Source organism: Mustela putorius, unplaced genomic scaffold (assembly GCF_011764305.1).
Source record: "Mustela putorius furo isolate JIRA1106 unplaced genomic scaffold, ASM1176430v1.1 tig00003898_pilon_pilon_pilon, whole genome shotgun sequence".
NCBI classification, from domain to species: Eukaryota; Metazoa; Chordata; class Mammalia; order Carnivora; family Mustelidae; genus Mustela; species Mustela putorius.
In genome coordinates, this window is record NW_025422047.1 from 9,899,482 (window position 1) to 9,914,357 (window position 14,876).

Sequence of the window (14,876 nt, forward strand, 5' to 3'; positions counted from 1 at the left end):
GAGCTGTTTACTGAGCTCCTTCCAAGGAAAGGCTGAACCCTTATAATTTCTTACTTAATCCATATAATAGTCCTTTATGGTAGGGAATTTTATCCCCAGTTCATAGATGAAGAGGCAAGAAAAGGCACTCTGCAATGCCACGCATCCTTGAAGTGTTCTACTTAGGAGGCAGAAATTCACAGAGAGGATATGGAAGGAAGGATGACTGGGAATGAACTCTTAATGTTCTTTCTGTTAGAAGGTGGATTTTTGAAAGAAAACCTGAAGGTACAAGTACACCTAGAATGAATTATTCCCTTTCTTTATTTACAGTTATGAGGAGGCACAACCATAGGAGATGTGTTCACAGTAGGGATAGGGACCTCCCAAATCTTTGGATTGCCTCAAAAACCCCAGCTTCTATGATTTTATGAGGAAAAAAACATAGCTTGTGTTCCATGAAACATTTCTGGATGCTTCGTTAAATTCTTAGTAGACATGTGAAATTACATATACTTTTTCCATGTTTAACATTTCTTATATTATTGAGGTATAATTTACATACAAAAAACTCTACATATTTAAATAGTATAATTTGGTGAATTTTTTTTTAAGATTTTATTTATTTATTTGACAGGTAGCAATCACAAGTAGGCAGAGAGGCAGGCAGAGAGAGGGGAGGGGAGAAGCAAGCTCCCTGCTGAGCAGAGAGCCCAATGTGCACTCGATCCCAGGACCTTGAGGTCATGACCCAAGCTGAAGGCAGAGGCCCAACCCACTGAACCACCCAGGCACCCCTGTTTTCTTTTATATAACTTTAAAGGATTTGTCTACTGAATATTAAATAGTGAACTTGGTCCCCTCATTTGTCAACAGGAAAGTTCTGTTCTTTTATTTTTATTTTTAAAGATAATTTATTTGAGAGAGAGTGAGTGAGCAAGCATAAGCAGGGGCAGAAGGAAAGGGAGAAGCAGACTCCCCACTGAACAGGGAGTCCAATGCGGGACTCAATCCCAGGACCCTGGGATCATGACCCAAGCCAAAGGCAGACACTTAACCAAATGAGCCACCCAGGTACCCCAAGTTCTACTCTTTCAAATACAGTATACTATAGATAAGTCTGAGAAAAATCTATGAGAGACAACATTAATTTATTATCTTAACATTTTACCCACTCACTATTTTTATTGACTGTCTATAGATCTGAGCAGCCTAGTAGCAACTAGACCCTTTGATCAATTTTCAGCATGGTTCCTTAACTAGTAACATCAGCATCATCTGGGAACTTGTTAAAAACGTAAATTCTCATGTCCCATACCAAACTTCTGAATCAGAAACTCTGGAGATGGGACCCACCATCTGTTTCAACAGTCTACCACCAATAGTGGTTCCGATGTACACTAAAGTTTGAGAACCAGAACTTTATTGTGCCTACTTTTCCAAATGAAAGAGCAGACTCCAGAAATCTATCTCAAAATTAAAGACAAACTCTGCTTTAAAATAAGAATGTGTAACTTAAAATAACATTTTGAGCAAAAAAGTTTGATAAACACATGTGATAATTCTTTTTGCTATTTTAAAACTTTTGTATGATCAGAAAACTTAAAAATATATGCAAGAGATAATACTATAATGAATTCCCATGTATCCCTTAGCCGACTTAAACAGTTACCAACTCATGACCAATCTTGATGTCATTCCATCTGTAATATGACAGTATATATCCCTAAAAGAATGATTTTTTAAAATGTAACCATAATACCATCACACTTGAAAAATTAATAGTAATTCCTTAATTTCAAGCTATCTAGTGTTCAGTTTTCCCAGTCTTATATATATAAAACAAGCATGTGGTTGGTTCAGATCAGAATCCAGACAAGAGTCCCACTCTCTTCTCCCCCCACTCTTTTTCCTTTCAGTTTATTTTTTGGAAAATTTTGGAAAATGGGTCTTTTGTCCTATAGAGTTTTTGATATTCTTGATTTACGTTGTTTACATTCATGTATCATTGAGCATGTTTGTCCACTCCCCTCTAGTTTCTATAAGTGGCTGTTAGATTAGAGGTTTGATCAGGTTTGAGTCTTTTTGTGGCAGGAATACTTGATTTGTTGTTTTATGCTTTTATCAGAAGTCTGTGATATCTGGTTGTCCCTCTTTTAGTAATGTTAGGATTGATCATTGTATTCAGGTGTTGTTAACTTTATCCGGTGATGTGGTGATAAATATCTAATGACCAGCTTGGGACAGGTTTGAAGAGGGAACCCTGATTTGTTGTGTTTCCCTGATTTATACCAATTTCCATAGTATAAAATAGCTGATTTGAAGCTACCAGCATATCAACTGGCCTGCAAAATTCCTGAAAATTTAACAATTGGCTTTTGTGAGCCTGTCAAGCCAGCTCCAGCACACTGCCAGCCTTTCCCTCCATTCATTATGAAGTAGCTAATCAGCTTTTCACGGAAGGATTTCCAGCAGCTATTGATGGTCTTGGCCTAGATCCATTATATCATTAGAGTTGTACAATGGTGATATTCAAATTGGCACTCCTTGTAAAAGGAGTATTAATTTGAATAGTCCTATAAAGAAAAAATTCCCTTACCTATTTGGTACTCAGATAGAGAAGTTTATACAGGAAAGGTAGGATAAATTCTTAATTCTTCCTCCACCCTCCCTTTTCTAAATCGATTTTCAGAATAATGAATTGCTTCCCTAGCATCTGCCAAAGGTAACCAAATGAATCTTTTATTTTTAGTATCATTGTGAATTCAGAATTTAAAAAAATATATAGATCTGGTATGTTTCAATCCATGGCATTTATACTTTTTGATGTTCAAATTGTTCTACCTTTGGCTGGTGGGAGCTTCTCCAATTTAGCCACTAAGTCTTTCGATGTAATTGCAGTAGTCTTTGTTGTGGTTCTTGCTTTCTGGCATGAAGATATTCTAAGCTCTCCCTGTGTCTTTCTTGTTCAGGAACTGGAATCAGCTATTTTTCTAAAGAGCACTGATCTTATAATGAGAAGTTTTATTTTGAGAGTACAATCTGGGCACTAGCCCAGCTAGCTCCTTGCTCTTGGATTTGTTACTATTTCTAGGCCTTTTCAGTGAACAGAGGGAAAACACAAATTTTTCTTTAAAAGAAAATGTATTGTGAGTACATGCTGATATTTCCAGTTCAAATCTAGAATTACAGGGTTTAAAAGAAGTTATATTTAAAGTGCTTATAGGAAGAAGCAAAAAATAAATGAAAAAAAAATACAGCTATTCAGAGATAATGGACAAATGTTACTGGAAGCTAAATCTTGGAACATTATACATATAAATGTGCATGAGAGTCACTGCTGTGCTTTTAACTAGGATTCTGCTGGAAGAAGTAAGAGTGTTCACCACCTATTTTCTGTTCAAGAGGATATTCACCTCAGATTTGATCCCCTGGCATCATTTATTCTTCTTACCGACCATTGCATCGTGGTAAGTAAATTCCGCTTTCGATGAGATTCGGTGGAATCTAGTGGTGGGTCCAAAGTAGTAATATAATCATGTAGCGAGAAAGACAAACTTTATAAAATTTAGTTATTTGTCTAGAAGAAGACAATGCTTTAAAGTTGATTTGAATTAAAAGAAGCAGAGATATTGACAAGTAATACCTGTTTTGGAACCTGGTTCTAACCAATACCATAAAATCAGAATAACTAAGGGAATTAAAGGAACTGTGTAAAATTGGACTAAGGATCTCTTAAAAATAATTATTTCTTTCTATATAAATAATACATGCTTAATGTAGAGAACTTGGAAAATTTAGAAATAAAGTAAAATCAGCCCCACATTATTCTTTTATCATACTACTTATTATATAACCATTGTATTTGTCATTATGATACTCGTTTTTTTTTCTCATATATATTTCTGTATGAGTTTTTAATATAAAACAGTAATTTTCATGCTCTTTTGTGGTCTGAATTATTTTTCTACTGAGGAATTTGACTATTTTCTGGTATCAGTTTATGTTACTTTTAAGAATGATGTTGATTGGTATAAATATACCTTAATATTTTTATTTTTTTAAAGATTATTTATTTATTTATTTGATAGACAGAGATCACAAGTAGGCAGAGAAGCAGGCAGAGAGAGAGTAGGAAGCAGGCTCCCTGCCGAGCAGAGAGCCCGATGCGGGGCTCAATCCCAGAACCCTGGGATCATGACCTGAGCCTAAGGCAGAGGCTTTAACCCACTGCCTTTAAACCAGGCACCCCACCTTAATATTTTTAACCATTTATCTCTTGTTAATTGGGTATTGACATAAAACACACCAAAGAAACACACTATGATATTGAGAGGAAATTTATTTTACTTTTTTATTTTTTTAAGATTTTATTTATTCATTTGGGAGAGAGAGCATAAGCAAGGGGAGAGGCAGAGAGAGAGAGAGAAGCAGACTTTCCACTGAGCACAGAGCCCGATGGGGGACTCGATCCCAGGACCCTGGGAATAATGACCTGAGCCAAAGGCAGACGCTTAACCATCTGAGCCACCCAGATGTCCTGAAAAGAAAATTTAAGCCTCCCTTAATTTCACTTTTTAGACATAGCTTTACATATATCTTCACAGACTTACAATGTAAATTTATTATTTTAATTGTATTACTTGTATGATTAAGCTTTTTGGAAATATAACTAAGGGGCATTTGTATCTCAGTTTTACAAGTTCCTTTAGTGCCTTTGTTTTTCTTTTGGGGGTTTTTTAATAGTCATCTAGATCAGGCTTTGGAAACTTTGAGGTATTATGAATCACCAGGGAACATTAATAAGAAACGGATTCTGATTTAGTAGGGCTGAGATGGCGCCTGAGATTCTGCCTTCCCAACAGGCACAAGGCGATCCCAATGATCCCATACTTTGAGAAACCAGAAGCTAGGTTATGTCTCTTCATTGTGAGTTAATCTCCAAGTGAATTGTGCCCTGACAGAGAAAGCAAAAGAAAATACCGACTTAGTTCATTTTGCCTGCAGTGCACTTTGTATGGTTTTTCTTTACTCTTCTACAACTTGAAATAAAACCAGTTCTACTTCCAGGACAGTGAAGGTGGACTGTTTCAGTTTGATCACTTTATATAACTAAGAATTACTTTGTTTCAGTATTAGTCTCAGTATCCAGATTCTGAAAGAGTAATGCTGAGGCTATTTATAATTTTCTTTTTTGGTGGCTCAGTTGTTTGATTCTCTTTGATGATTTCTTTTTCTTGCATAGTCATTTCTGGCAATGGTGTTATTTCCATTTTTGTTGATGAAGCCATTCTAAAAACCTTAACTGTCATTGTACCCATGTATCTGCTTCACACTAACACCAATTTCTCTGCAGGCCCGGGTCCTTTTTGTGATAATTGTGCTGATCCAGCTCACTGTTCTCATTACTTTTAGGCACCGAGGATATCCAGAGCATAAAGGTTAGTCATGGTTCCTTGTATTCTCAGATGTCTTCATTCTAAAGTGTCACATAATATCCTATTACCAAGTGATAAATATTATTATAATTATCTTTGTCCTAGCTCTGTGAGGTGCATTCTTCAAACTTACTGTACTTTTTCCATAGTACTTGATCTTTTTTTAAAAAATTCACTTTTTGGGGCGCGTGGGTGGCTCAGTTGGTTAAGCATCTGCTTTCGGCTCAGGAAATGATCTCGGAGTCCCGGGATCAAGTCCCACATCAAGTTCCACAGGCTCCTTGCTTGGCAGGGAGCCTGCTTCTTCCTCTGACCTCTCTCCTCTCATGCTCTCTCTCTCTCTCTCATTCTCACTCTCTCTCTCTAATAAATAAAATCTTTAAAAAATTTTAAAAAGCAGGGTTTTTTTGCTGCTACATTGCAATAATATGAAGCTCAAACAGAAATGGGAGGGAAAATCACAATACAGCTCAAAAGGACTAAATGTCTCTGCCAGATATTAAAGATCCTCCACAGCTGGGTCTTATCTAATTAGCCGCATTTTTAACCAGTTATACCTGTATTTCAGCCTAGATAGTTTTCCGCTGTTCCCTACAAACACCATATTCATTTATGCTTCTGTGCTTTTACCTAGGCTGTTATCTTTAAGTTATTTTTCTAAACTTATCTAAATCTTAGCCTCATTTAAGGCTCACCTCAAACCCTCGTTTTCCATCCCATTTTCTCCACCCCTTCCAGGTCATAATGAGCTCTTGCTTCTCTGAATCCCTGGAGTCCTTCCTGACAATTAATGCTACTTGGCCAGTCAGTCACCTTACTTTCTATAACCACCCCAAATGTATATATACATTTTCTCCTCCACCTGACTGTAAGTTTCTCATTATAGGAACTCCTATTTTCCACTTCTTTTCTGTTTCTCACAGCACCCAGCACTGTGTGCATAACAGACAATAAATACTTGTTGAACTAAATTTGCCTTACCCCTTCCTGGCTTGGATGAAATTCCTGGGATCAGGGACTGATTGTAGGGGAGGGGAATACCATAGCAATGACTCAACAGTAAAATGGCTAACTACAGAGGGAGTGTACACATCCCACTGAATGTTTTCCTGCCTATATATATTTTCACAAATTCTGTGAAGAAGTTCAAGAACCATTATTGTACACATATATGTTCCTGCATATAATGTAAATAAATAAATGTTTAAGGGAGGGCCCCAGCCTCATTCTGTGGGGATAACGATATCTTTGTGTAGTTATTTGAAATTTATAACATATTTTTACCTACATTATCCCACTTAATCCATACAGCAATCCTATGAAATAGGTATTATTGTCCCCGTTTTAAAGATTAGGACACTAAGGACTGGAAAGGTTGTGAAGGTTGTTCAAAGTCTCATCACTAGGAAGAGACAAAGGAGAGACTCAAAACCTAAGTGTTCTGACCCCAGGTCAGTTCTTTTCTGTAAACAACACTACTTAACTTTGCACCTTAGAATCCTCTGGGAATCTTTTAAAATCTTTGTGTCTACCCAGCACCCTAGACCAATCACATCAGAATTGCTAGGAGTAGGATCTAAGATCAGTAGTTTATAAAGCTCCCCAGATGATTCCAATGGCCAGTCATGGTGGAGATGTTCAGCTCTGACTAAAGCAGAATTTCTCAGTCCTGGCTGCTTAGAATCACCTGGGTTGCAACCTAAGGTTCTCCTCTCCCTCAGGCCAATTAAATCTGAATCTCTGTTGAGTGAGACCTGGGCATGATTATTTTTTCAGAGTTCCCCCAGATTATTTTAATGTGGAGCCAAAAAAGAAAATCACGTTTAAAGTTTATGCTTAAAATTTGGAGCATGGGGCGCCTGGGTGGCTCAGGGGGTTAAAGCCTCTGCCTTCGTCTCAGGTCATGATCCCAGGGTCCTGGGATCCAGCCCCACATTGGGCTCTCTGCTCAGCAGGGAGCCTGCTTCCCTGCTGCCCCCTGCCTACTTGTGATCTCTGTCTGTCAAATAAATAAATAAAATCTTAAAAAAAAAATTAAAAATTTTTGGAGAATAGCTGTCTCCAAGGCTAAAGGATTATTTATTTACAATAAATAATAATTATTGGGGTGCCTGGGCGGTTCATTTGGTTAAGTGTCTACCTTCAGTCTAGGTCCTGATTCCAGGGGCCTGGGATTGAGCCCCCTGTCAGGCTTCCCTGCTCACTGGGGAGCCTGCTTCTCCCTCTGCCCTGCTCCTCGCTCGTGCTCATGTGTTTGCTCTCAAATAAATAAAATATTTAAAAATAAATAATTATTAAAAGTGGACATATAGATGACTACTTTGAGAAGTACCAGACTAGAACAAGAAAGACTCTTAAGAGAGGAATGAGTAGCAAGAATGTCACAAAGTGGGAAAGATCATTTGTTACCAGGTTTTGTACAAAATCAACTGTCAGACTGAACAGTATTTTAAGTACAAAATGGATATGTTGGCCATTAGGAAAGACATACTATTTAACTTACATCAGGCTTTCATTGGGACTGGTTCTTTCAGTAGTTTTCACCTCTAGGGGTGCTCAGTGTGTATCAAGTTTCCAGTCATGTCTCTGGTTTATGACAAGCCACACACATGAGTGGAAAAACGGCTGGCTGAGGTTGAGGATCTGTGATACTTTAGTCTGTGGCCACAGAATGGAGCTACTCTGTGTGTGAAGCCTATATGCTTGGCTTTTTTGGCACTATATTTTAAGAGATGTTAATTCGAAGAGCTTTAGGGATCCCCTTCAGTTAGAGTAAGAGAATAGCTATGAGTTAGGAGCTATGTCACATATGGGAAAGAAATATTGGACGGTTATTCATACTTAAGATTAGACTGGAGAAATTTTGATACTTCTTTGGTATATTTTTATATACCACTTGGAAGTTTGTACATTTGGATACTAAATCCCATAGAAAACATAGACTTTGAGCACAGCACTCTATTTCAAACCTACATGTTTATGCAGCTATAAGTGTGTGTGTGTGCATGTGTGCATGTGCGTGTCTCCCAACCACACATTGCCTTGAACTTTCTACTCTCTTCAGTTCTAATTAGACTGGCTTCTCAGGATTCCTCCCAACTTCTGAATTTAAAGTGGTGTCATCTGTATAGTTACCATATAACAAAAGATAGCCCATGGAAGTCTTTTAGAAAATCTTATAAAGAAATTGAACTTAGAGAAAGACAAGTATCATATAATTTACTCATGTGGAATTTAAGAAATAAAACAGATGAACATAGGGGAAGGGCAGGAAAAATAAAATAAGATGAAATCAGAGAGGGAGACAAACCATAAGAGACTCTTAACTCTAGGAAACAAACTGAGGGTTGCTGGAGGGGAGTTGGTTGGGAAGATGGGGTAATTGGGTGATGGGCCTTACACTCAATGTACTGAGCACTGGGTGTCGTATGCAACTGACCAATCACTAAATGCTACCTCTGAAACTAATTAGAAAAAAAGAAAGATGGAAGGAAGGAAAGAAAGAAAGAAAACAACTTTGCATGTGCTCACTGTTTGTTTTTTCAAATTTATTCTGTTTAGGGTCTCCAGGATTTATAAATTTGACTTCCTTTTCTCTCCACGTCCTGAGCAAACTAAACATCTTCTACTATTCTGTGTTGTTGCTAACCCTGTATACAGCACTAGGTAAGTCAATTAGGAAACATGAGATTGTGAAGAATTCTGCCAAAAGATGTATGGACTGTTTTGACAAAAGAGTCATTTAGACTCTTGAAAGCATAATGAACAACACATGGATTCTTCATAAATCATTTCCTGGAACATGATCTTAGGAAATAAAGTTCTTTCCTAACATGTTTGAAGGACATTTAGTTGACACGAAGTTAACTTAAGCTGAGAAGTCCATTAAATAATTAGTTTGTGTGTACAGAACAGCCTTCTTTGAGTACCTTGAAGTTTTATCCTTTATTTCATCACACTTTTTATTTCCTTCCTTACTTTATCAGAACCTGTGATTATCTTCTGTGTTTATCATCTCTTCCCTCATTAGAATATCCACTGAAGTCTTGTCTGTCTTGTTCACGTCTATGCCCAGCACTAAGCACAATGCCTAGTATGTACTTCAGTGAATATTTACTTAATGGATACCCCTTAAAAACTCAGCACAAAAAGGAGAACCTGAGATGAGTGGTGAGTTCAGGCATATCCAAGTTCTTCTGTTATATTCTTATACCCAATACTTAGTCCCTCAGCCACTTACAGAAGCAGGAAGCACTGTGGTTCTGTATTTACAGCTTTTTACTAATGTTCCTTAGTGACATAAAGTCAGTGAGGAGTAGATTAGCCTACTCATTGCTTAGTCTTTGTCTTATACTTTTATTCTACCTCAAGACTTTTCTTTGCCTATTAGTAACTCCCACCAGAGAATAGAGAGTAGTTAGATAAAAAAATACAACACTCTACAGTTCTGTGTACCAGGCTTTGGTGGATGGCCCTTTAGAGGTCAGTTTCCTTGTTAGAAGATAGGTTGAAGCTATTTTAGACACTTGCCTTACACTAGAGGGTGAAGCACATGATTTGGCTCCTGGCTGTAAAAGAAAACATTAAAAGAATAGAAGTTGCTCCATGTTTAAAAGTTGAAACTTTCAGGGAAAACACTTTTTTAGACCCTGTATCCAGTGGAGGTTATATAATAACATCTGAGGAAATTACCTATGACTTTTTAAAGCTGAACCCTGTTCTTACCAACAGATGATGGTATTTGCATTTTGAGAAAGGAAGTCTTGACTGTCCATTTATCACTCTGGACAGTATAGTAGTTCCAGAAACCTGCAAGCTAGGAAGGACATTAAGTAATAGGGAGGAGCAAAAAGTTATTCTGGCATTCTAAATGAAAAAGAAATTAAATTTTTTACACGTTAACCTTGAGTGTATAGTTGATGTACAAAGTAATGACTTGGGTCAGCAAGAAAAGGTCAGAATACATTCATGAATATTAATAAGAAAGAGAAGAAATGCATTTTAGAAAGATGAAAGTGGTTGAAGTTTTATTGCTTAAAGGAGTAAATATCAGTTTTCTGGAAAATTAACTTCCACAGATTACCTCTTTGCTTCTTAAAGGAAATGTTAATGCATTATATTAAGATTATTATTGCAACAGAATCTTCTAAAGTTTCTGAACATACTCTGACCTGTTTCTGGAATCTATTCAGGTATAGCATATACTCAGATGATTTCATAATCAGACAAAAGTGTAGCAAATGAGCAAATGGTTGGTTAGCTAAGATGTATGGTGCAACATACAGATCAGTAAAGAAGAAAAATTATGCCAATAAAATGTTTACCAATAACTACTTTCACACCGTGTTATTCCTATAAATGTACCTTGTGATGTATATAATCAGAATCATAGTCATTTAATCTCCTTTTGTCCCCATTGCCTCTTTCAGGACCATGGTTTATTGGTGAGATTACCAAAGGCAAATTGGGTTGCTGCTTTTCCTTTGGGATGTTTGTTGATGGACATTTCCTACAAGGCAGCCTAACATTTGTAGTTGGCATTCTGCAGGTAAGAGGTCAGAAATGGAATGTAAGAATGCCTTGGCCTTTTGGACTAATTATATAACAGTTATGAATTAAATCCAGAGCCTCAAACTAAACACCACAGATCATATTTCCTAATTTAATATTTGCTGTTTTGTTTGTTTTCAATTGCTTTTCAAATGCTTCCTAAGCTCTTTCTTCCACCACTCTCTCGTAATATCTAAATACATTCGGCAGGAAGGGTTTCTAAAAAGTGAAAGAGATTTTTGGTTTTGTAGTTTGTTTTACTGTGCCTTTCCCTCAATGAAAAATGAGATAAGGGACTTACAGTAGAATAAGTAAGTAAACCAAAATTGATTATGATAACAAAGAAGGAAAATGTTTCAGAGGGAAGAAAGGCAAAATAGACACACAAGAAAAATGGGTCTATTGTCCAGGGGAAGCTGCACTGGGCAAGAACCAGACCTGGGCTTTTTAGTGATGTCTCAGCTGCTGTTTGTTTGGGAAAATACTAATAGGTTAGGTTTACATGTATATTAAGATTCCTTTAAAAGAAATACACAGGGGTGCCTAGGTGGCTCAGTCGGTTAAGCATCTACCTTCAGCTCAGGTCATGATCTCAGGGTCCTAGATCAAGCCTCATATCAGACTCACTGCTCAGCAGGGAGTCCGTTTTTCCCTTTCCCTCTCCCCCTGCTTGTGCTGTCTCTCAAATAAATGAAATCTTAAAACACACACCCATGCGCACACACACACAACTAACCAATAGCAAATCTCTATAGTTTGGAAAGTATTTACCTACTATGTATTTTATTCACCTATAGGGGCAAAAGGTACTAAAATCTCAGGTAATGATTTCATGTTTGGGAAGAGATCCAAAAACATTTTTTAGAATGAGCTCAGAGCCTCATAACAGGGCAGTAAAGGTTGGCAGGATTGGCAGGATTAGAGGCAATCAGGGAAGACTTCTGCCTAGTAAACATTGACCACAGACCAGAACATTCTCTGTATAGCAGCATTTTATATGTGAGTAGGTCGTGAGTCTCGTTCAGTTGTCTGTTATGTAGGTGGAAGCTGTCTCACAGGAGCACTCTTATACCAAATAAAACCTGAGCCTTACTAAAAGGTAGGGTTTATATTCATATATTTTTAAAATATTTTATTTATTTATTGGACAGAGACAAAGAGAGAAGGAATACAAGCAGGGGGTAGTGGGAGAAGGAGAAGTGGGCTTCCCGCAGAGCAGGGAGCTCAATGTGGGGCTCCATCCCAGGACCCTGAGATCATGACCCGAGCTGAAGACGCCTAACGACTGAGCCACCCAGGCACCCCTATATTCATATTTTAATAAATAGTACACCACTAGTGGATTTTATGTATCATCTAGGCCCGTGGCTCCCAAATGTGTTATCTCTGCCCTTGACTTGTTCTCTGCATTTCAAGTGTCTATATATCCACCTGCCATTTCACATCTCCCCTTAGATCTCTAACAGGCATCTCAATATCACGTGTCTAATAAGGACCTTTCGTTTCTACCTCAAACCTCTTCCTCCCCCAGTTCTTTACAATTTCGTTAAGTTTTCCTAGGATGTATCTTTAATTTTTCCCTTTCCCTCTAATACCCTGTATTTAATCCATTAGCAAGTAGTACCCTGTTCGGTTTCCCTCCGATGCATATCTTGAATCCACCACTTCTCTTCATCTCTGTTACCACCACGCTAGTCTAACCCATAATTATTTCTTGCCTGGTCCACTGCAGGAACCCAGATTGGTCTTCCCACTGCTACCCTTGCCTCCCTACTCTCAGTTTGCCACAGAGCAGTCACTCCTTTCAAAACCTTAATCAGATCACTCCTCAGCTTAAAACCTTTAAGCAGAGCAGCGACATGATCTGAGTCCTGCTGACTGCCTCAGTTTCCACTTGGATCATCATGTTCCAGGCTCATGGGTCTTTAGTAGGCCAAGGCCTCTCCTACCTCAGGGGTTATTTGTTTCCTCTGCCTGGAATGTGCTTCCTTCTATGGAGTCATTCCTGCTCTTCAGGCCTCAGAGAACCCATCTCTCAGTTACCCTCTTGTGACTCAGTTATTTCTTTCATTGAACGTGTCACGACTATAGTGATCTTTTGTGTTTATTTTTTTGGTCTTTCTTTTCTCTGTTAGAATGTAAGCTCTACGATGCATCTTTGCTGTGTGTCTTTAGCCTAGAGCCTGGCATCATGCCTGCCGTGTAATGGGCATTTATTTGGTGTAATAGGCAATTATTTGGTGAATGAATGAACAAGTGAATCATACAGCAGCTAAACTTAGATTATAACTTAAATCTTCTGATTCGTATTCTAGTACTCATATGCTACTTTAATTAAAAATACAGAGATAATAGGGGCACCTGGCTGGCTTAGGTGGTGGAACATGCGACTCTTGATCTTGGGGTTCTGAGTTCAAGCCCATGTGTGGTGTAAAGTTTACTTAAAATAGAAAAAATTAATAAGAAACACAGAGATAAGAAAAAAATACTGATACCTAAGTCCCCCCTCACTCTGCCAAAAAGAAAAGTGTGTTTATGTACATATTTATACATATATTCATTTCCACCTTAAACATTACTGAGGCCTTCAACATAAATGATACCTGCTTTTTTTTTTTTTAAAGATTTTATTTATTTGACAGAGATCACAAGTAGGCAGAGAGGCAGGTAGAGAGAGAGAGGAAGGGAAGCAGGCTCCCCACTGAGCAGAGAGCCCTATGCGGGGCTCGATCCCAGGACCCTAAAGATCATGACCTGAGCCAAAGGCAGAGGCTTTAATCCACTGAGCCACCCGGGCACCCCTTAAGATGAAAAAAGATAAGGCAAATATACAACCATAAGTCATTTCTTGTGAGTGTTAATAAGCAAATGTGATTGAAGCATAAAGAATCAGAGAGTTAACCCCCAAGAGAGAGCAACATATCCTTAGGAGCCACTAATAATTCGTTAATGAGGCCCGACCCTCTAAGGTCTTGCTCATGGTTCTGTTCTGCTTCTTTTTCCAGCTGGCATTTTTTAACATACCCTTGATGGCTTACCTGTGTTGGAGCTTGCTGCAGCGGTGCTTTGGTCACAACTTCCGGTCTCATCTCCATCAAGGAAAATACTTGAAAGTTATACCTGTTCACCTACTTATGTTACTGCTATACATCTGGCAGATCTATTCCTGCTACTTTCTTCATATGACATATGGTGCTCTAGCTTTTTTCTTCTCCCCTTTGCGGACCTGGTTAACACTGTTGACACCTGTTATCATTCGTTGCGTGTGGACTCTGAACTCTACTGAGCTTGGAACCTTTATAGCACAGTTAAAGAGCCACTTGAGCTCCTGAAGGTCTTGTGTCACCATCCGCCTCTGTAGCCCAGGCTTCTACCCCAGCAGCAGGTGGAAGGCCAGTGCTGGGGGCAAGCTTCAGGAAGCTGCTACAACCTGGACATCTGGGAGTTGGGGGGATTACTCACTACTGATTCCTGCAGAATGGACTGCAGAAAAATCTAAATAATGCCATGATTCCTTCCTTTGCCAGGAAGGCAGGGGATTGATTTACTTTTGTGAAAAAGTTCTAATCAGGAGATCCACAGGGCAGGGTCTGGGTGTGTGTATGGGAGTATCAGAAGCCCACTGTATTTTTTATGGTTACCTCATGTAAAGTACCTAGCACAGTGTGTGGAACTCAGCAGCCGGCAAGGGAGCCACTAGAGGGGTAGGTAAGCGGTAGGAATTGGGCCCTCCCCTGACTACCCTTGAGATATTAGCTCCAAGTCTTCTTTTACCTCGGGGTTATGGGCTCTCGGCTTCTTTAGGTGGGGGTGCTTTCAGCTAATCAAATAAAAGAGTAATGATTAAAAACCGCGACTGGGCGGTGCGTGCGTGTGTGTATGTAAGAGTGACCAGGCCTCTGAGAGCGG

The 14,876-nt window shown here is 38.6% G+C and overlaps 1 protein-coding gene across 6 annotated transcripts in view; it reads left to right on the top strand.

Moving 5' to 3' along the window:
- The window catches only part of TMEM62 (transmembrane protein 62), a 51,533-nt gene extending 36,710 nt beyond the window's left edge, over positions 1-14,823 (top strand). For all 6 annotated transcript variants that reach the window (XM_045067685.1, XM_045067681.1, XM_045067682.1 and 3 more), the window contains 5 exons: positions 3,336-3,449; positions 5,336-5,420; positions 8,979-9,083; positions 10,847-10,965; positions 13,973-14,823. In XM_045067685.1, the coding sequence (XP_044923620.1) occupies positions 3,336-3,449; positions 5,336-5,420; positions 8,979-9,083; positions 10,847-10,965; positions 13,973-14,299 (750 nt within the window). In that variant the 3' untranslated portion in view covers positions 14,300-14,823. The remainder of the gene's footprint in view (positions 1-3,335; positions 3,450-5,335; positions 5,421-8,978; positions 9,084-10,846; positions 10,966-13,972) is intronic.
- The last annotated feature ends 53 nt before the right edge of the window (positions 14,824-14,876 follow it).